Raw genomic sequence first — 24184 nt, 5'->3', positions numbered from 1 at the left:
CTAGTTCACTGTTTTTCATGAGTATTTTCATTATTTTCAGTTCAAACATCATTAACGTGTGTATTTAGTGTGAGCATGTATAGTTTATCATAAGTCACTTTGTTACTAGTACTTGCTTTATGGTTTATTTGTAAGTATTGTTGTTACTTCCACCTAGTTTATCGCTTATTGTGAGTTTATTTGTTTTGAGTGTTATTACTCGTTCATCATTTATTGTATTTTGAATACTCCCTCCTCATGAATAGTTTAGGATTGATTTGTCTATTTGTTTATTTGTTTATTCGTAACAAAGACTTATTCTATTATTTTTTTTTAATTGATTATTAGCCATACCAAGCAGTTTCCATGATATTAGCTACACGTCTCTGTTACCGTTCAGCTACATTAGCATTTTGAGAAAAAAACCTCTGTATTCATAAACTGGAGAAACAGAATTATGACGCAGGTTGCTTGATTTCCACTAACACCAACAGCGAAATGGCTGCTGAAATCAGGGGCTGTTTATTTACTCTGTTACTGCCGGAGCGTCATGGAGAAATTCAGTGCAAAAATCTCGCTCGTCGTGACTGGTTTTCCTCACTGCAACCCTGCGCTACGGCATGTTGTGCTGAAGTCCATAAATATTCAAGCAGGACTCATCTGTGGCCTGCTGTCACTGCAGCTCTTTTGACTAACAGTCACTTTCCGTTCACGGCAGCCGTCACACACTCGGCTGTGCAAAATCACACAGACAGGTAACGCTGCACCTGACACACACACACACACACACACACACACACACACACACTCCATCACACCACCTTCCCAATTTACACACTCCATCCCGAATGCTATCCGAGATGTGACTAACGAGCAACAGATGGCCGTCTATCTGTCTGTCTATCCATCCGTGGATTCAAATCAGCAATTAAACTGTTAGAAACTTGCTAAATTCCAAATAAAGGGCGCGGATTTCCGTAAGTTCTGATAAACTGTCTATAATAATTATGTAAATGATGTCGTATGCAAAATTGGAAAGGGAACGATTATGTAAATGAGGGTTTTGTGAGTGTTAACTGTTCTTGAGAGCTGTGACGAGTTTAGATCTTGCAGAGATGCTTAGTTTGAGTATTTTTGTTACTGCCTCATACATTATTTACTGTATTTGAGTATTTTTCTTTAATTCCTTCTTTAAAAAACTTCCCTACTGAAAAAAAAAAAACAACAGAAACCATCACAGAAATTTTAATGGTTTCCACTATAAATACCATTACAAACCATCAGCTAATCATTAAATCCATTACTATTACTATTATTGGTCCTCTTAATGATATCCACTAGACAAAACACGGAAGCAATAAAAGGCAACAACTTACCAGTAGAGACTTGACATGGACCATTATAGTTTCCATTAAAACTAATAGAATTCCAATTATAACCATTAAGACCATTACAAATTCTATTATGGTTTCTGTTGTTTAATTCAGCAGGGTTTTTTATCATTTATAATAAAGTAAGAAGATAAAATGAGTGTGTAGACATGTGTAGCGTGTGTCTGGTTTACATGAGGTCAATTGCATGCTGTTGGTATCAGAGGTCTGAACACGTGGCAAATATTAACCCATAATTCATTGTGCTATAATACTAATTAATCATTCATAATTACAAGAAATCACTATGACATCATTTTAAGAACTTATTAAAGATTAGTTTTATTTTGTCTGAGTGGTGTAAATAAGCTTCTACAAATTTAATACCTGCCCTTCAGTCATATTATTTTACTTTACACACATGATTTCGCATCGACTCCACCCACTATTTTACACTTTTAGATCGAAACACCCCAAATTATGTATAATCGGGCAAGAACTTTTATTTTATTCGAGACTCAATCCTCTGTAGCGCTTGTTAATAAATCAGCTTGGAGACTGTTTTGATCATTTTTATTTATTTATTTTTTTATCAAACGCAAACCTTTCGTAGATCAGTTCTTCAGAGTTCAGAGCAACTCAGTTTCAGACTGTTCACCTTCCCTGACTCTTACAAAGATCGATGAATTCTAATGGCTTGAGATTTGGTTTGTAAGCTCGCAGTCACGTTCAGTGTGTTTACACCAGTGTGTGTTCACATTTAACACGATATCAGATTCCAGACGAGAGACGTGATGGAATTATCGACGTGTTTGTGGTCGGATGAGAGAATGATTTCATACAGAATTTCAGTTCAACACGGACTGGTTGTAATGATATACCGGCACCACAGGATTCTACGTAAGAAAAATACGTTAAGCAGAGTGAAACATTTGTAAACTAATTCTGAAAGCTTCTGAAGATGTTCCTTTATAAATAACTAAATAAATAAATAAATAAATAAATAAATAAATAAAATGAGCAGATAGCATGATGCCATATTGACCTGGAATACAGCTTTTTATATCCCCTGGCATTCTCGCTGTCTCAGACACTGTAGAACCCAAAAACATCTGTTGTCATATTCATGGATTTCATGCATGTATGAAGAATGTAGACGTTTCTAGAACGTTCTCTTCTAGAAAAATGTTCTCTTCTAGAAGAATGTTGTACAAGTAGCTCACTGGTTCTTCAAGTTGACGCTCAATCCATAATCACATGGCAGTTTAACAAAAGTGAATTACGTGAGTATTTACAATCCACTTAGGGATAAAAAAAAAAAATGAAAAGAACATATTTTTAAATATATAAGTCTAAGATTAATCTAAATCTGATCAAGTTTAACTGAACATTATAACACATATAATATTATAAAGCTGGTGTCTGTTGGGATTCATTCATTAATTTACAGTCATTTACAATCAAACACCAATAAACAGCAAAATTCACCATCAAACACTGACATGCTTACCAGGTTTTAAATTGTTCTGTAAAAAGAACAATGGCACCACATTAATCAGTGTGAATGAGGAATTACATTGTAGGGCTTCCCAACAATCACATACAGATATGACACACCAGTGCAGTGTTTGAGTGCTGTGGTGTTTGTTGGAGAAATATGGATTGTTGTTGCTCAAAAAAAGCGGTGCCATATTCATGAAATAAATACCGGACTATCAGATAGTAATTAGGGTTGAATTTAGGTGTTTGATGACATTTGATGGTATTTGTCAGGTATTTAATTTTAATAAACTTTATTATAGCCATTTTATTTTATGTTTAATAATTCTCCCAGGATTCCTTGATTGAGCCCGAAGCCCCTGCAGCGAATAATCATTAACCTCTCAGCGCGGATCCAGCCTGAGCCCTTATTACACACTCAACCACAATTATCCTAAATAATAAAGACAAAAAAAGCAAAGCTCTCCATTATATGAAGCGACAGTGAGAGCTGCCGTCTGTCCGACCTGTTACAAATTTTACACTGGAGTTTTTACTAAAGCTTCAATTTGTGTCAATTTCATGCTTGTTAAATCTCACACAGTGTTGAGCACTGAGTATTTACTGCAGAATGATATGAATATGACCATTTCATAACTGACTGCTGTCTGAAAATGTAATTAATTTTATGGCCATTGTGCAATTATAAAAGAATGATCACAGTGGATAAAATGCTTCTTTAAATAATGACATTTTTCTTTTACAGTTGCACTTAAATTGATCTTGTTTATATATGGGTAATTAGAGCTTCATCGGGCATTAAACACTCACGTTCTCCAATACACACGAACCCAAACACATCACTAAAAGCCAAAATACTCCATCAAATACCACAAAACATTTTCCAGCAGACACCACCAGTCCCCATCAAGCACTGACATGCCATTAAACACCAACCCACAAATACCCTGAAATTCCAAAACTCTTCATAAAACTCTTCTTCAGCATTCTCTTCAAACAACAGCATTCTCCATCAAACACCGACATTCTCCATCAAACACCGACATTCTCCATCAAACACCGACATTCACCATCAAACACCGACATTCACCATCACACACCGACATTCACCATCAAACACCGACATTCACCATCACACACTAACATTCTCCATCACACACCGACATTCACCATCAAACACCGACATTCTCTATCAAACACCGACATTCTCCATCACACACCGACATTCACCATCACACACCGACATTCTCCATCAAACACCGACATTCTCCATCAAACACCGACATTCACCATCACACACCAACATTCTCCATCAAACACCGACATTCACCATCACACACTAACATTCTCCATCACACACCGACATTCACCATCAAACACCGACATTCTCTATCAAACACCGACATTCTCCATCAAACACCGACATTCACCATCACACACCGACATTCTCCATCAAACACCGACATTCACCATCAAACACCGACATTCACCATCACACACCGACATTCACCATCACACACCGACATTCACCATCACACACCGACATTCACCATCAAACACCGACATTCACCATCACACACCGACATTCTCCATCAAACACCGACATTCACCATCACACACCGACATTCACCATCACACACCGACATTCTCCATCAAACACCGACATTCACCATCAAACACCGACATTCACCATCACACACCTACATTCTCCATCACACACCGACATTCACCATCACACACCGACATTCACCATCACACGCCGACATTCTCCATCACACGCCGACATTCTCCATCACACGCCGACATTCACCATCACACACCGACATTCACCATCACACACCAACATTCTCCATCAAACACCGACATTCACCATCACACACCAACATTCTCCATCAAACACCGACATTCACCATCACACACCAACATTCTCCATCACACACCAACATTCACCATCACACACCAACATTCTCCATCAAACACCGACATTCACCATCACACACCAACATTCTCCATCAAACACCGACATTCACCATCACACACCAACATTCTCCATCAAACACCGACATTCTCCATCAAACACCGACATTCACCATCACACACCGACATTCACCATCACACACCGACATTCTCCATCAAACACCGACATTCTCCATCAAACACCGACATTCACCATCACACACCGACATTCTCCATCAAACACCGACATTCACCATCACACACTAACATTCTCCATCACACACCGACATTCACCATCAAACACCGACATTCTCTATCAAACACCGACATTCTCCATCAAACACCGACATTCACCATCACACACCGACATTCTCCATCAAACACCGACATTCACCATCAAACACCGACATTCACCATCACACACCGACATTCACCATCACACACCGACATTCACCATCACACACCGACATTCACCATCAAACACCGACATTCACCATCACACACCGACATTCTCCATCAAACACCGACATTCACCATCACACACCGACATTCACCATCACACACCGACATTCTCCATCAAACACCGACATTCACCATCAAACACCGACATTCACCATCACACACCTACATTCTCCATCACACGCCGACATTCACCATCACACGCCGACATTCACCATCACACGCCGACATTCTCCATCACACGCCGACATTCTCCATCACACGCCGACATTCACCATCAAACGCCGACATTCACCATCACACACCGACATTCACCATCAAACACCGACATTCACCATCACACGCCGACATTCACCATCAAACGCCGACATTCACCATCACACGCCGACATTCACCATCACACGCCGACATTCACCATCACACACCGACATTCTCCATCACACACCGACATCCACCATCAAACATTGACATCCACCATCAAACAACGATATTCACCATCAAACGCCGACATTCACCATCAAACACCGACATTCACCATCACACACCGACATTCTCCATCACACACCGACATTCACCATCAAACATGTTACATTTTTCCCAAAATTTACAAACAGTGAATCATATTAATACTTCAGTCCTTCCTTTTCTTATTAAAATGTATTTGAGGAGGGCAGACAGGTTACCTCTCTCTCTCTCTCTCTCTCTCTCTCTCTCTCTCTCTGTTCATCTCTGCATGCTGTATAACATGTCGTCGTGCCGGGGTTAATTGACCAACAACAATCTGTCACAACAAATTAGCCGGAGTTGAGGCACATTACTCCGTGGATCATTTTACGCCGCCTGACTTTTCTCTCTTTTATTTTCTCTCTTTCAAGCAGCAACTCGTGTCTTTTAGGATTTTAGGACTTACTTCCAAAAAAGAAAATCTTACAGCGATGACGTTAAGGAGCTTTACGTCAAATCTCCAGTGTCCATTTTGTCCTAAAACATCAAAATGTTTTTTCAGACAGACGTCAAATCTGAGAAAAGGGAGGATTGTCTTCTTTTGTTCAGCCGTCACATCCGATAAGAGAAACGAGATAAACCCGAATACCATACAGAGACACTGAGACACTGAGAACGATTTCAGTGTGTGTGTGTGTGTTTGTGTGTGTGTGTGTGTGTGCGTGTATGTGTGTGTGTGTCCTTGAGGACACGAGTGGAGAGTTATTTGGGACGCAGCAGGAAGATGTTTTAGTGAGACGCTTCAAGTTGGCCGAGGATGTGGATCCAGCTGTGAAACACATCTATGCATTCCCACTGTGTGTGTGTGCATGTGTGTGTGTCTGTGTGTGTGTGTGCGCACATGTATAAGACTGTGTATGAGAGTTTGTGTGGTCGAACAAGAGATAAGCGACGTTTCAGATGGAAGCACATGCTTGCGTGGCACTCTCTCGGGAGAACACACGCTCGCACAATGGAGTTAATTAGCAAACGCTTCAGTAGCTTTCAGGGACTCGGGCGCTTTTAATTAAGAAACACAAAAGTGTCTTTATGAGTGACACGTTTGTGATGAAGGAGATACTCTGAATTTTACAGCGCTACAGTGCAAACTATTACGCCGGAGAAGTTATGAAACAATCGTGTTAATGGGCAAAGCATTAAATTGGAATGAAGCAGTTTGGATAATTAGAAAGAGAAATGGTAAATGTTCTCATCAACTCAACACACCAGCGCAATTACTCCAAATATCATTCCATCTTTTATTATGAAGGTGTCCGTGCGTCGCTCGGCATCGCGAAGCACAATGCGCTGGTTGTTTGTTGTGTTTTCTTGTCATTTTCTTGTATTTCCTGCACTGAAATTCCTGATGCGTGATATTCTGCATCTACATCCCGAACAGGTCATTCGTAGGTGTAGTGCTACTCACCATAGTCCATCTGTTCCTCACACAAAGTATTAGCACTCCTCCCCCCTGCCCATCACTGGAAATGGAGCACCACTGAGCAGATATGATTTGGACGGTGGTTTATTCTCAGTGCAGCCATGACTCAGAGTTTTGGAGGTGTGGCTGGCATTTTAAACACTTCACCGTCACTTCTGAGTTGGAAAACAAATCAAAACAACCTCCTCTAACAGCCAATGGGAAGCAAACTGAGGTGTCGCTCCTCCGTGAGTGCTTTCACATCTGCAGTGTTTATCCTGTCTGAATGGGAATCTGGGATGTCCTCCCTCTCAGTGCGCTTCTTCAGGCACGTGAGAACGCGGCGATGACACTCGGGTCAGAGAGCGTTTGAGTTGTAGTGGTCTCCGCCTGCTTCCGAGTGAACTCAGGTGTGAAAGCGATTTGACTCGGCTGCAAAAAGTGAATCGTTTTGTACCTCATGCTGATTCAAACGGACTAACAGTGTTTACTTACTAACGCTAATAAATGCACTGTAATGCGGGCCGCATGACTAGACTCGTTCTGTAATGGGCAGAAGAAGAACTTAGGGAGGGAGAGAAAAAGCTATTTGAGTGGAAAACGATGGTAGTTAGCAAAATAAAAATCATAACACTAGCAAGCGGAAGACAAAGCTGGTGAGAGAGAGAAAAACCTAATGAGCAAAGCTAAGTGAAATATAAACCTATCCTGCTGAAAAAACAGCAACAACAGAAACCCTCATAGAATTTGTAATGGTTATAATGGGAATTGTATTGGTTTTAATGGAAGCTCTAATGGTTGCTGTGAGTCTTTTTCTGTGAATTTGTTGCCTTCTATTGGTGACATGTTATGTCTAGTGGATACCATTAAGGACCACTAAATGGTAATGATTTTACCGGTTAGCTGATGGTCTGTAATGGTATCTGTAGTGGAAGCTATTAGAATTTCTGTGGAGGTTTCTATTGGGTTTTTTTTTTTTTCAGCAGGGTAGTGAACAGAAGATAAAGATAAACCGAGCAACTTTAAAACTTTAAAAAGCTAACCTTCGGACCAAAAAACCTGCAAATGACTAGCGAGCAAGTTTTGAAAACGTAGTGAATGGAGGACAAAGTTAGCGAGCAAGAAACAAATCTAGCGAGCAGAAGACACAAAAAAATAAAACCTAGAGAACGGAAGATAAACCTAGCAGGAAGAAAACAAAATCTAGTGAGCAAAAGAAAACCTAATCTGCGAAATGAACTAAAAAAATCATAAAACAAGCAAAATACAACACTAACTGGCTGAATGCATCTTCGCGAAAAGGTTAAATACCATGTTTCATAAACACTAATGCATAATTACACAGAGCGAAACACAAACTCATCTACATGCTCCATCATGCTAGTTCTTTGGGGGATTTTTTTAGGGCATGCTAGGCTAATCAGATATCTTAGCCTCCGAAAAAATCTCACAATTTTGTTGTTTCTGAGCATTAAACGGTGGTGAAAATCAAAATCCTCAGGTTTTGGTGATTACCGGCGAGCGGTGGTGAGTGTGGGGGCAGCTGTGTGATGGTGGGTCGGTGAAGTGAGAGAGAGAGAGAGAGAGAGAGAGAGAGAGAGAGAGAGAGAGAGAGAGAGGTGAGAGCAATGAATCAGAGGGACAGATGGGTAATTATGGACTGAGGAATTGCTTCTCCAAGGAAATCTGCTGATTGACAGGAGTGACATTCAGAATGGCTCCTGATTTCCAGCTGTTAGAGCGATGTGTGTGTGTGTGTGTGTGTGTGTGTGTGTGTGTGTGTGTGTGTGTGTGTGTGTGTGTGATCCTACCTTTTTATAAATCCAGGGAGGGACATGACGGAGCCACGGGCTGAAACCCTGCTGCATTGTTGTTTTTTTTTCTTTCCTTCTAGTTTAAAATCGGAAGAAATTATTTTCACTACTGAATCTTTTCTCAGTAATTCTATATAAAAATTTAATTCTATGTAAAAATTAATCATAATTTAATGGATGAAGTGTTCATTTGGACAAGTATTCCTTCATGTAGGTAAAACTGAAATACATTTAAAACCGAGTCTCTGTCAGTTTAAATCCGAGCTACAGTCAGTAGCTCGGATTGTGATCGCGAGCTAGCTAGTGGAAGACGAGCCTAGCGAGTACGAGATAAATTGAACAAAAAAAACTCAAATCTAGCAGACGAAAGACAAAACTAGTAGGTGGATTAAAAACTTTAACCAGCGGCAGAAAAACCCTACAGAGCATAAGACGAACTTAACAAACAAAAACAAAACCTATCAGGTGAAATTTTTTAAAAAGTGAGCAAGCAAAAGAAAAACCAAGTGAGTGGAAATAAAGCTGGGAGGAAAAACCCGCAAGCGAAGATAAACCTAATTATAAATAAATAAAAGATAACGCTAGTGCACAGAAGGCAAAACTATCAAACTAGCAAGCCAAAGATAAGCTAACAGGCTAATTAGCTTTTTTATTTTATTTACTTCATTTTTTTTTTTCATGTTCAGTGTGGAACCATCAGCGGTGCATAAAACTTTTATAACCTTTAAAAAAAATCGCATTGTTTCATCAGAATTAAAGATTGAGCAGGTCTGAACTTCCTCATCAGTTCTACTGAGAAATCTATTTTAATGTTCTAAACACCATTATCAGGAGAGCAGACTCGTCCTCGTCCCTCATCCATCACGGGGCCGACGGTGAGATCCGGGTACTGCGACGGTACTTCAGACCATCGCTCACTGTTTTTCCTCGCAGGAGAGCTCGCATCGATTTTGTCAACAGTCCATTGATTTTTCGTTTTCTTTCCTCCCGTCTTTCTCTCCATGCGAGCGCTGTCTGAGGGAAACGCTAGAAAAGCTCATCCTCCAGAGACCACGCTAACTTATTTTCCCTCATGACAAAATATATCAAGTTTCTAAAATTGGAAAAAACTAAGTTTCTACCTCAAAAAATAAACCTAAGAAAAGGTTTTTAGGCTGTTATGTTGGCGTCTGATGCTGCTAGGTCAGAGTGTCTGAGTGCTTTATCACGCAATGCTGCTGAATCCTAGATGCTGATTGGTCAGAAGGAGTTGCACATCACAGGTTTATATTACCCCCGTGCCCGTTCTAATACGTTATCGTTTCTATAGCAACGGCTCGTTCACAGGGACTCGTACCGTGGACGCTGTAATCGATGATTCAGTCAGAGGTTTCTGTAAGGAGATGTTTATTTAACAATGATGGAAGGAGTCTCCAGCGTCAGCGCTTTATAACAGTCAGACGTTTTACGGCATTTTCCGGACAGAGAAGTTTCTGCTTCCTCGCGGTTTCCCGGTAACACATCGAGCGGCGTTTTATTCGTCATTAAGAGAGAAAATAAAGCGAGGGATGGTGAGGTAACGAGTGTTTATAGCTGCTATAACGTAAGTGAGAACAGGAACTAACATTGAATGTAACTATAAATGGATAAAAAAAAATACACCAGGTTCTTTAATAAATTGCAAAAATGCCATTGTTGTCATTCCTGTGTTAGAAAAGGAAAATAAAACAGTTGGGAATGTGCTGTTATAGGAAAATAATCAACGTCAGGGTCGTAGTGTTAATTAACTTCCTCACACCACATCACTCAGTATTTTAGCGTATAACATCCACACACGGTGCGTTCAAAGTTCAAATATAAGCTCGTGTAGACACTCCCACAGATCTACAGCCAACCAAACCGTCCTTCATGTTTCACCTCTCTGATGTGCGGCACTTCAAAAACAGTTTACTTGAAAAACTTTCACAACGGGTGAAATTTGGCGTGTTTCTCTCCGTCTTTGTGTAAAGATGACACCTCGATCATTAGGTGCTTGGTGTTCTTGGTGCGCTGGATTTTTCTTATATAGAAAAAATCGGCGGATTAATTCCAGCACACAAGGAGGCGTGTCTCGAGTGTCTACAGCACGTTGTGCCATATAACACGGCTGGTTTTAGCTCAGACGTGTCTCCTGCGCGTGGCAGGAGGCTGTTAGTCCTGTCTCTGTGCAGAGGAGGACAGCAGCGTGTCTTCGCCTGTCAGCGCAAGCTAAAGCTGTAAGCTGTATTTAATCAAAGACCGACTCTAAAAAGTGCTTACTTCCTGTCTGGAGTCAATGGTTCTATTGTTAGACGTTGATGTGGAAAAGCAGAACTTTCTCTCCTGTGTGGGCTTCGTTCTTGCCTGAATGACATTTTTTAGATATCTTCTTACCTCAAGAGGAAAGACTCATTTAGGACAAACACCTCAGTCGCTGATTAAATAAACCCTTCACTGCTGGTGATTGGCACAAAAGGTTCTTCCTGGCCAAGACAGAACGCCGGCATTTGTTATTCTCACTAAATTGGCCGGGGGCATTCGCTCGAGGGTTTAAACTTCTCTGTTTGTGTCGAGATCATTAAGCGGCCCCTGTCTAGACAGCAACGTCTTCTCTTTTTATTGATCAAAGTGCTGTTAGCGGTAGACGGAACACCGCTTCCTCTCTGACTCGGTAATGACGTGGCATTACAAAGCACAAATAATGCAGCTCTGGAAAAATGCCCTTTAAGAAAATAACGCAGAGTGGTATTGGTATACTGCTTATAAATTTGTAATGACAGCTATCTTGGTAAAAATTCAGAGCACTTAACGCTAAACCTATTCCAAACAAACACGATTAAGCCAGCAAATAACGCAGCCCAGGAAAGAACGAACATAAAACACTTTGGCTCAGGTTCCAGTGCTAGTCACTTAATGGAAATGCTAATTATAGTGGACGTTATGCTTCTCATCCTGATACGTACAACTACTCCAAAGCGAAAGCTTACTCAAAAACAACCAGGTAATTCATTATGGCAGCCATTTTGTATTAGGCTCCGTTGCTTCGTGCTAAATTGGAATACTCGTGCTAGTGGAGATTATTTTACTCATCCTCATGGGTACAGTTATATTAGACCAAAACGAAACTTTATCCAAAAATATCTGGTGTACTTCGCAGCCATTTTGGCTCAGGCTCCAGTGTTAGTCATGTACCGCTAAGGCCTCTGGGGGTGCTATTACTTATTCAGACGTTTGCTAGTTGATTAACACACTGATTTTGGGGACTAGAATTAAACTTCAACTCAAATAATTATAGGCTAAATGCTACCAACAAAGAGTAGCATCCATATGTTCCCAGGTTCCATGTTCCAAGACCCCAAGAGTATTACAACAAAAAAATCTAAAAAGGAAAATATGATTCTGGGAACATGGAACCCTGAGAATGCAGGATCACGGAAAGGTAAAATAAGTCTGTGGGAGCATATGACCCTGCAAAGATAAGCTATAGGAGTTCAAGTTCTTTTTAAAGAACAGAATCTTGAGAACGTAGGGCCTGGGAACATAGGAACTTATAAACAGGACCCTGAGAACAACCCTGGGAACATAGGAACCTGGAAACAAGACCCTGAGAACATTGTGGCCTGAAAACATAGGTCATTGGAATCATAGAGGCCTGTGAACAAAGGAATATAGGAACAGGACCTTGAGAATCTAGTGGCCTGGGAACATATGACTTTTGGAACAAACAACCCTGGCCACATAGGAACATGGGAACAGGATCCTGAGAACCTAGCCAACTGTGAACATACAGCTCTGAGGATTCTGGGAATGTAGTTCCTGGGGACATCAGAATGTCTGAACTTGATCCTGAGAACCTAGTGGCCTGAGAACAACCCTGGGGACATAGAAACTTGTAAACAAGGCCCTGAGAACCTTGTGGACTGAAAACATAGGTAATTGGAATCATAGAGGCCTGGGAGCATAGGAACATCTGAACAGGACCCCGAGAAACTAAAATCCTAGGACATACAGTAGAACCTTCTGAACACAGATCCCTGGTAAATTAGGAACTTAGGAACAGGATCCTGAGAACCTAGTGGACTGGGAACATAGGAAATTGGGAACGTAGAAGACTGGGTATATAGGAACTTTGTAACAGGACCCTGGAAAGCTCATGTTTTTTTTTAAATGACCATGAGAACCCAATGATTTGGGAATAGGAGCTTGAGAACCTCATAGCTGGGGAACAAGACTCTCAGGTCCTTGTGGACTGAGAACACAGATACTCTCCCATCCAGTACTAACATCGATTTTTTTTCTATTGAAGTGCCATCATGGGCCATTGTGGCCATTGCGTTCGTTGCTGTGGTCCTCGTCGTGTCCTGCTGCTTCTGCATCTGCAAAAAGTGGATATTCAAGAAGAAGAACAAGAAAAAGGGCAAGGACAAGGGCAAGAACGCCATCAACATGAAGGACGTGATAGACGGAAACAAGACAGAGGTAAACACACTTTCGAAGCGCTATGCATCCAGCTTTGTCTTGTTTTAATCAGTGGAGAATGCATGAGGACACTGATGCTGAATTTATTCTAGCACTTTCTATCACTGACTTGCATTGTAATGCTATTTGGCTAAAAGTGTTTACATTAAATCTGCTCTCATAAATGCACTGATACACTAAAATGTCTGTTAATGCTGTTGCTTGACTGCTGACTTTAATTACAGGATTGAAAACCTGGCATGGTAAATTGCACAAACGCGTAACAAGCCTGCTTTCTGTTAGCTAAACATATACATTTTTACGTTCTGTACGTTTCTGTTTGGTTTTATTTCCCTATTTTTTTTGTAGTGCTGCATATTATTATTGCTATACTATGAAGTGGGATCAACCCAGAGAAATGACAGTAGCTAATTAGCGCTGGGTAGCGAGAGCAATAACGAGGCTCGCCCCCTTTTTTAACAACGCACCCACAAATTACAGCACGGATTGTAACAGCGGCACTCTGACCTCGCTTTGCATACTAATTGACATATAACACACACTATGACACACTTTTAAATGAGTAATTGACAAAGTCGCCTTAATTTCCGGTGTAAGGACTCAGAAGGCCGGAATCGCTTTAATTCGGATCTGCAATTGAAGACGCACTCTTTTAAAGTCTCTCACGCCGATTTAAAAAGCAGACACTTACACTATTAGCACTGATGTTATTTAATTAATCCTGTATTTAACAAGAAAACTGAGTGAGTTCCAATACTGGTTTAAACACATCCTGTGACTCTGGGAATATCGTGTCCTTGGAACATAGGACCCTGGAAAGATTCAGGACTTTGAGGGTTTAATGCTTTGGGAATATAGGATTCGGGGAGGTTATGATTTTATACATTTAGGAGAAGAATTAAGGATTTTGGGAGTTCTGGACTTTGGCTATTCCGGCCGAGGGGAAGTCAGCAAGGTTGTGTTACAGATGGAATTGGAACAAAACCTACATTGTGTCAGAGAGCATTCACATTATTAGCGATAATCTTCACTCCTAACCTTCGCCACGGTAATGTGTTATAAAAAGAGATTTGAGTTTGTGATTGGTCATTTCTCCCGGTGCGCCCATACACATGTGTTTGCCCTGTGTGTTTGTGCGGTGTGTTTTAATTTGTGTTTCTTCCTTCTATGTCCTTCCTTATCTGTGTTTTGATGACTTTTCGGGATTGGCACTGGCGGTAGGTTCCTAATTGCTGTTGGATCTTCTTTAGCCTGCTGCGATGATGTTGTTTAGCCTCTTGACTTAAAGCCTTAGAGAGAAATGTGTAATTCTGCATACTGTACATGTCTAGCTACACTATATATGTGTGTAACGCTGGGTATGCACATATATATGTATAAATATATACACATGAATGAATATAACGCACTCAGGTTACGCTTGGACGAGGCTGAACCACATTGATTTCTGATTTATTTAGATTTTTTGTTTTTTGGACGGAGAAGGTTTTGAGCCGTTTAGATGTACGTTTTGTAGTCGCAGCCCCTCATTTCACCCACTTGAACTTTCGACTCTGACAATCCGTCCAGCGGGAAAATACCAGTCGACTCATTAGCTGTACAAATTATGCAAAAAGCTTTTTCACAATGACCGCCATGATCTTTGAATCCTCGAGACACTCTTTTTAAAATCGCACTACTTTCTCTGGGCTTTCAAAAGGTCAAGAGAAGATCAGAGAAGATAGCAGATGATCAGGCAACATTTTTTAAAATCTTTTTTTTTACAGTTTCATCAAGTAACAATGTTATTATGCAGAAGGAACATGCTGAACTTTCACCAGGCTTTTATTTATATGGCAGACGCTTTTATCCAAAAGAGACCAAAACCAATCCAAACCAAATGTTGTCTAACAGCCTTTCAACCACGCGTGTTTTACTTTTCTATGTTTCTACTGGAACTGTAATGCCCGATAGTTCCAATAGTTCCTGGGTTGCAGAAAGTCCAAACACAGGAGCAGGAATTAAATTTTGCCCATGGTGAAGAAATACGAAGATGAAGAAATACGTCTGAAGAACGTTCCAGAGATTAAGTTAAAGGTCTTCCTCACCTCCTAACAGTGGCTCTGTGGTAGTCCCTGGATTTGAACCATCTGGGTACTATCAGAGCACTTATCTGCTAAGATACTTCTATTGTGTCGACATTTGGTCATATTGATGAGCTAAAATGTCACATGACATTTCTTTACTTGTCAGAGCTGAGCTAATCAAGATTTTCCTTTTCCTATCAAAAATGACAAATCAGTTTGCTAAGCAAGCCACTGCAAGCCTTCAAGAATAATGCGAAATGTATAAAAATTGTAGCTCAAACATCCGAGCGCGAAGTCTTGAAGGAAAATCTTAATTAGCCGTTAAGGTCAAATGTGAAGAACAGAAATCAATTTTGTTCAGCCTTTTCACTCTCACAAAATATTAACCTGACAATTAATAGGACAGGCCCCATGTTTGTTACCAGCCCTTTTGGGGTGGTTTTTTTTTTTTCCTGTATTTTCTTTTTTTTTTTTACAACTTCCTGCTAGCATGATGCAAAGGGTTCAGGGGTCACTGAGAAAACCTGTTTTGGGGAACGAGAATGCCATGCATGCTTTACTGACAAATCTAGCATAAGATCGAGATGTTTAATACACTGAATGAGAGTTTGAGCACGTTTGAGCCGTCACACTTCAGACTAGCCAGAAATGAACGAACGCGCACTTACACCACACTCCACATCCCTTCTTCTGATTTTTTTCCATGCCTGAAACATTCACAAAAAAAAAATGATCTGCTTCTGAGAAGCTCGATTTCCCAAAATGCTTGCGCCCTCCCCCCACTCCCAATCCTCCCATTACACTCATCCTCTTTACAAATCATCTGGTGATTGATTTTATATTTGGCTACGCTGTAGAGGCACCCGAAAATGCTGATGGGGATGGGATGGGGGTCCATGATTCGGGGTTGAACTCCACCACCAAGCATGTCGTGGTGTTGATCACTGTGGTGTTTTTAGTGCTCGATCCCTTTAAAAGAGGTTTATACAGGAGACGATGGCTTGGCGGCTCAGCTTCAGGAAATGGGGCCAAGCGGACTGACTCTTGGTGGATGTCTCCTTCAGGCTCTGAAGGACGAAGACGAAGTGGAGACCGGACTCTCAGAGGGTGAAAAGGAAGCTGAGCCTAAGGAGCAAGAAAAACTGGGCAAATTACAATACTCACTGGATTACAATTTCACCGAGAATACGGTAAGAAACCCCAACTTGCATCAGTATTGTTTAAAGTGATCACAATAATCACTGAAAAACCAAAACAGAAGATATCCTGACAGATTATTAAGAACACTCGGTCTATCTAATACATATAGACCACTTAAACTCTTTAATGCTGCAGTCTGATTGGCTCCTGGATCACTTCCTGGATTACAGGAAATACTCCTAGTGTCGTTGAATTTTGCAAAAGCTTTAAGTTATCAAACAAGAGTCTGTTTTAAAGAATTACTAGTTTGTCGACGGACTAAAGTCTGTTATTGTTTGTTTGCACTGTCAATCATCAGCATTTTTACATTCACACACTTCAGGGTGTTAAAATAGGCAGTCTAAGCGTATTAGAACCCACTGAATACAGGACGTTCTGATAATAGTTCTCTGAGTTTACTCCGCACACGGGGCACCAGTAACATCGATCTATCTGGTTATAAACCCCTCTCATTAATTATGCTCGGAATTGTAATCTTAATTGAGCCATAATTGTAAGAAAAATGTCAACGATATTGAAGAACTATGACCTCCTTTAATTAGTATTGTTCTCCGTTAATATTTCATTTCTGCTTTTAATCAACTTGCCATAAATTTGTCTTTTTAATTTTCAGTCAAACATCCACTGAAATGAAAGTGCATGGTTAGTGAGACTGATTATTTAATATCATTATCCGTCTGTACGTTAGTCCGTGAGTTTAAATCCTGACACGGAACGGCTAATGAATCTTTTCTGATTGCGTTTTGTGTGTCTTTACTTCTTCACAACTGCAGGATTTTCTGCAAATGTCCCGAAACATTAAACCACAGTGAGAAGTAATGTAAATAGAATTCACCTGGTGAAAAAGATGATTCGTTTGAATCAGGAAGGACGCAGTACAGAGGAAGCTGACCTTGCTTGCAGTTATGGTCAATGTTGAGGTGAAATTTGACCCTTGAATTTGCAGACCTTGAAGCCATTAAACGAGGGGATGGGCTGTGGTATCTTTGCTCTGTATTGTGGAGCAGTCATACTAGACCTCTGCTGTAGTAAAAACCTTCGGCTAGTAAAAGCTAAAGGTGATGCAGCACATACCAAATGAACCTGGACACTTGCTTAGCTGCTGTTAAATTGTTAAATCACTATTATCATTCTTGGACAAACCTGGGTTCTGAAGCAGCATCCAGGATCGACTGAAAGTTCTTCCTCATCCTTTAATAAAGTGAAGTGTTTATTAGACTGTCGTTCCTCCTTTTTTCTCTCGAGCTGATGAATGTTCTCGTAGCTGACGGCAGTTAATTGAGGGGGAAAAGTGCAGCAGCTAACCTTCATAAACAAACCTGACAGGACGAGATGATCTACGCTCAGCCATCACACAAACAATTGAACCTTGACAAAACTATCAGTTCTGTTTTTGTCTGGGTGTGTAGAGTGTAGTGTGTAGAGTGTAGAGTGTAGAGTGTAGTGTGTAGAGTGTAGAGTGTAGTGTGTAGAGTGTAGTGTGTAGAGTGTAGAGTGTAGTGTGTAGTGTGTAGAGTGTAGTGTGTAGAGTGTAGTGTGTAGAGTGTAGAGTGTAGTGTGTAGAGTGTAGTGTGTAGAGTGTAGTGTGTAGAGTGTAGAGTGTAGTGTGTAGTGTGTAGTGTGTAGAGTGTAGAGTGTAGAGTGTAGTGTGTAGAGTGTAGTGTGTAGAGTGTAGTGTGTAGTGTGTAGAGTGTAGAGTGTAGAGTGTAGTGTGTAGAGTGTAGAGTGCAGTGTGTAGAGTGTAGAGTGTAGAGTGTAGAGTGTAGTGTGTAGAGTGTAGTGTGTAGAGTGTAGTGTGTAGAGTGTAGTGTGTAGTGTGTAGAGTGTAGTGTGTAGAGTGTAGAGTGTAGTGTGTAGAGTGTAGAGTGTAGTGTGTAGAGTGTAGAGTGTAGTGTGTAGTGTGTAGTCACGCCTCAGCTCAGCCTCAGTTTCTCAATTCAATCAGTTATTAAACACTCAAATCTTTATTACACCACAGGACTTCATAATCAGGGTATGAAGGATATGTTGAATGGATGAAGATGGATGGATGGATGGATGGATGGGTGGATGGATGGGTGGATCAGTAGATGAATGGATGGATGGATGGATGGGTGGATGGGTGTATCAGTAGATGCATGGATGGATGGATGGATGGGTGGATCAGTAGATGGATGGATGGATGGGTGGATGGGTGGATCAGCAAATGAATGGATGGATAGATGGATGGATGGGTGGATGGATGGGTGGGTGGATGTGTGGATCAGTAGATGAATGGATGGATGGGTGGATCAGTAGATGAATGGATGGATGGATGGGTGGATGGGTGTATCAGTTTATGCATGGATGGATGGATGGATGGGTGGATCAGTAGATGGATGGATGGATGGATGGGTGTATCAGTAGATGCATGGATGGATGGATGGATGGATGGGTGGATCAGTAGATGAATGGATGGATGGATGGATGGATGGGTGGATGGATGGGTGGATCAGTAGATGCATGGATGGATGGATGGGTGGATGGGTGGATCAGCAAATGAATGGATGGATAGATGGATGGATGGGTGGATGGATGGGTGGGTGGATGGATGAATGAACACTGCTATAAATGAATGGATGGACACAATGAATGGATAGAAGAATGTGTTGAATGGATAAAGACAAACAGATTGATGGATGAATGGATGGATGGTTGGATGGATGGATAAATGAACTGATATATGAACAGATGGAAAAATTAATACATGGATCAATGGATGGTTGGATGAGTATAGATGTACTTTATTCAGTATAATGACAAAATATGATATATGATATGATATAGGACTCTCATATCATGACATGCAACAAAAACACATTTTAATTTTATTTCATTTTAGTCATTTCGGGTAAAACACAAAATAAAAATGGATGACTCATCCTGCACTCTGGGACGTGTCCTAAATTTGCGCCTAATTAAATGCTCTATCTTCGAGTCCCAGACCATAAAAATTCATTCTGACGCTTCCACATGATTTTTTTTTTTAATTAAAAACATCAACATTTAGAGCCAAATCATGATCTTTTCATACATGCACTGGATGGAGGATTATAATAATAGTGAGCCGAGTGTGGATTTGGTTAAAGGCTTTCCATTCCAGGTTTATTATTCAGTTGTTCTCACTGCGCTGAGGAAACACTGCAGGAGGAAACAGTTGGGTTTCATGCTGATCTGCACAGCTCTGAGCTGTGATCAGACAGTGAAGCAGCATCAGTATGACCCAGATTCATCTCACGGTGTATACACACTATAAGACACACACACACACACACACACACACTCTCTCGCACACTCTCGCACACTCTCGCACACACTCTATAATGCTGCATTTGAATTTTGCAGTATTTCTGACCTGCACCCAGGGAAAAACAAAGAGAACTCCCCCTCAACCTTAATCAGGAACTTGGGACCGTCTCCTCAACCCCGACTTCAGCCAGTGACATCAAATCACCATGGCCGCTCACAGTGTTAACACTAAACACAGTAGCACCTCTTAGCTTTAAAGGAGTGATAACGTTCATACAAGTATGAGCTTTAGATCAATCAACGTACAGACATATCCGCTTCTTATAACTATAAGACTGAATCTACAGTTTGTTGTTTAGAGGAGCAAAATACTGTACACATCACTCATCACAGTTAGCGGGCTAGCTTCTGGCTAACGAAAGACAAACATGGAGGCGTCTGTAGGCTTTGTGGGGGGTTTTTTCCACTTTGTAGCTCAAACACAGGGAGGTCGTAAATGAGGTAGTTCTGAGTTCCAACTTCCTGCAGCGTAACACACACACACACACACACACACACACACACACACAGGAACTGAGCTGTTTCTCCAGTGAATGGATGTATTCTATATTTCTATATCTATTCTATATTCTATTAGATAGTTAGATAGATAGATAGATAGATAGATAGATAGATTCTTTAGATGCTCTACTGGAAATGGTATTATTAATAAATGCATGGATAAAGGGATGGATGGATAAATAGTTGGAGAGATACTTAGATGTATAATAATACAGTGTGTGGTGTGTAAAGCAGATAAATGATGTGTAGGGAGTGGATGGAGTAGATTAGTGTATGTTGAGGGAAAGACTGAGAGTGAGATCGGATCCACTAACGACCTGTATCCGGGTTTATTTATTAGCTCGCTAATGCCTAGCGAAACATATCAGGAGTGAACATCCGCACCGATTACGCTGCTCTGCAAACGAGAAATAAATTGTTTTCCACCCAAAAGTTCCTTCCCCCGTGAAAAATGTCTTGCCGCTAGTAATTTCAGCCGACTGCCTCCAACATTCTGTGGACAAATTGAGCTGCGCTCTCCCGCTGAGAAAAAGAAATACAGTCATGTCTCTTGTCTCTGAGTGTGTGCTACTTTCACTGCCTGCAGAGTCGGAGCAGGGGATTATGGGTAAAAATCTCATCATCTGAAGCTCACGCACACACAAAGATGGGAATTCTACTGCCAGCAGATACGTGAAATAAATTTGTGACAGATGGATGAATGGATAGAAGGATGGGTGGAAGAATGGATGGACAGATAGAAGGGTGAGTGAATGTACTGAGGGATGTGTAGAAGGATGTGTGGATGGATGGATGGGAGAGTTGAAGAATAGATGGGAGGGTGAGTGGGTGGATGGATGGATAAAAGAGTGGGTTAATGAATTGATGGAAGAATAAGTTGAGTGTAAGAATAGATAGCTGGATGGATGGATGGATACACAGGTGTCTCCACTAGAGGGCGCTCCCAGTACAGTCAAGTTTACTTACGGAGCCACAGATGAAGCCCCAGTCAGGACAGAAGAAGCCACTGTTTGGCTCACTTGACGTTTACAAGACGTTTACATAACTAATATCCATTCATCCTGCCAGCGCTCCTTCAACCCTTCATTAAATATTCAGAACACGTACGTCCAGGAGCATACAGATCGATTTACAGAGACACTTCTGCTTCAGACATCAGCTGAGGAGAACCTTCTATTAATTAGAGTCAACTGAAGAAAATGAAAAGAGTTCTCGGTGCACTCAGATGTTAGAACCTGCCTGTGAATGATTTATGAAATATTAATAACAGAACACGTAAACGGAATTGTTACTCTAATTGTTTCTGTAACGATAAGCTAGAACCTTACGATAGGATAGAACCACACAGTAAGCTAGAACACAGCTGGTGGAGAACTGAGATATTATGATTTGGAAGCATCGTTACTGAACAGTCCTCAAATACAGAGCGAGAGAGACAGAGAGACAGGCAGACAGAGAGAGAGAGAGAGAGAGACAGATAGAGACAGGCAGACAGAGAGAGAGAGAGAGAGACAGATAGAGACAGGCATACAGAGAGAGAGAGAGACAGATAGAGACAGGCATAGAGAGAGAGAGAGAGAGAGAGACAGATAGAGACAGGCAGACAGAGAGAGAGAGAGAGAGAGACAGATAGAGACAGGCAGACAGAGAGAGAGAGACAGATAGAGACAGGCAGACAGAGAGAGAGAGAGACAGATAGAGACAGGCAGACAGAGAGAGAGAGAGACAGATAGAGACAGGCAGACAGAGAGAGAGAGAGACAGATAGAGACAGGCAGACAGAGAGAGAGAGAGAGAGAGACAGATAGAGACAGGCAGACAGAGAGAGAGAGAGAGAGACAGATAGACAGGCAGACAGAGAGAGAGAGAGAGACAGATAGAGACAGGCAGACAGAGAGAGAGAGAGACAGATAGAGACAGGCAGACAGAGAGAGAGAGAGAGAGAGACAGATAGAGACAGGCAGACAGAGAGAGAGAGAGGGAGAGAGACAGATAGAGACAGGCAGACAGAGAGAGAGAGAGGGAGAGAGACAGGCATACAGAGAGAGAGAGAGACAGATAGAGACAGGCATAGAGAGAGAGAGAGAGAGAGAGACAGATAGAGACAGGCAGACAGAGAGAGAGAGAGAGAGAGACAGATAGAGACAGGCAGACAGAGAGAGAGAGAGACAGATAGAGACAGGCAGACAGAGAGAGAGAGAGACAGATAGAGACAGGCAGACAGAGAGAGAGAGAGACAGATAGAGACAGGCAGACAGAGAGAGAGAGAGACAGATAGAGACAGGCAGACAGAGAGAGAGAGAGAGAGACAGATAGAGACAGGCAGACAGAGAGAGAGAGAGAGAGACAGATAGACAGGCAGACAGAGAGAGAGAGAGAGACAGATAGAGACAGGCAGACAGAGAGAGAGAGAGAGACAGATAGAGACAGGCAGACAGAGAGAGAGAGAGACAGATAGAGACAGGCAGACAGAGAGAGAGAGAGAGAGAGACAGATAGAGACAGGCAGACAGAGAGAGAGAGAGGGAGAGAGACAGATAGAGACAGGCAGACAGAGAGAGAGAGAGGGAGAGAGACAGATAGAGACAGGCAGACAGAGAGAGAGAGAGGGAGAGAGACAGATAGAGACAGGCAGACAGAGAGAGAGAGAGAGACAGATAGAGACAGGCAGACAGAGAGAGAGAGAGGGAGAGAGACAGATAGAGACAGGCAGACAGAGAGAGAGAGAGGGAGAGAGACAGATAGAGACAGGCAGACAGAGAGAGAGAGAGACAGATAGACAGGCAGACAGAGAGAGAGAGAGAGAGAGACAGATAGAGACAGGCAGAGAGAGAGAGAGAGACAGATAGACAGGCAGACAGAGAGAGAGAGAGAGAGATAGAGACAGGCAGACAGAGAGAGAGAGACAGATAGAGACAGGCAGACAGAGAGAGAGAGAGACAGATAGAGACAGGCAGAGAGAGAGAGAGAGAGAGACAGATAGAGACAGGCAGACAGAGAGAGAGAGAGGGAGAGAGACAGATAGAGACAGGCAGACAGAGAGAGAGAGAGAGAGACAGATAGAGACAGGCAGACAGAGAGAGAGAGAGAGAGAGAGAGACAGATAGAGACAGGCAGACAGAGAGAGAGAGAGGGAGAGAGACAGATAGAGACAGGCAGACAGAGAGAGAGAGAGAGACAGATAGAGACAGGCAGACAGAGAGAGAGAGAGGGAGAGAGACAGATAGAGACAGGCAGACAGAGAGAGAGAGACAGATAGAGACAGGCAGACAGAGAGAGAGAGAGACAGATAGAGACAGGCAGACAGAGAGAGAGAGAGACAGATAGAGACAGGCAGACAGAGAGAGAGAGAGACAGATAGAGACAGGCAGACAGAGAGAGAGAGAGAGAGAGAGAGCAGATAGAGACAGGCAGACAGAGAGAGAGAGAGGGAGAGACAGATAGAGACAGGCAGACAGAGAGAGAGAGAGAGAGAGAGACAGATAGAGACAGGCAGACAGAGTAGAAGAGAGAGAGAGAGAGACAGATAGAGACGGCAGACAGAGAGAGAGAGAGAGACAGATAGAGACAGGCAGACAGAGAGAAGAGAGAGAGAGAACAGATACGAGACAGGCAGACAGAGAGAGAGAGAGAGA

At 41.8% G+C, this 24184-nt stretch overlaps 1 protein-coding gene across 3 annotated transcripts in view; it reads left to right on the top strand.

Annotated features, from left to right (window-relative positions):
* The window catches only part of LOC128623099 (synaptotagmin-1-like), a 71257-nt gene extending 54020 nt beyond the window's left edge, over positions 1 to 17237 (top strand). The window contains exons 3-4 of one of the 3 annotated variants that reach the window (XM_053649986.1): positions 13285 to 13457; positions 16597 to 17237. In XM_053649986.1, coding sequence (XP_053505961.1) covers positions 13285 to 13457; positions 16597 to 16752 — 329 coding nt within the window. In that variant the 3' untranslated portion in view covers positions 16753 to 17237. Of the gene's footprint in view, positions 1 to 13284; positions 13458 to 14678; positions 14755 to 16587 lie in introns of those variants that run through there. The other 2 variants (XM_053649985.1, XM_053649987.1) reach the window with 2 other exon arrangements.
* The last annotated feature ends 6947 nt before the right edge of the window (positions 17238 to 24184 follow it).

This window comes from Ictalurus furcatus, chromosome 19, assembly GCF_023375685.1.
Source record: "Ictalurus furcatus strain D&B chromosome 19, Billie_1.0, whole genome shotgun sequence".
NCBI lineage: Eukaryota > Metazoa > Chordata > Actinopteri > Siluriformes > Ictaluridae > Ictalurus > Ictalurus furcatus.
Note: the sequence above shows the minus strand (reverse complement) of the source record. Positions and strands in the feature narration are given on the sequence as shown.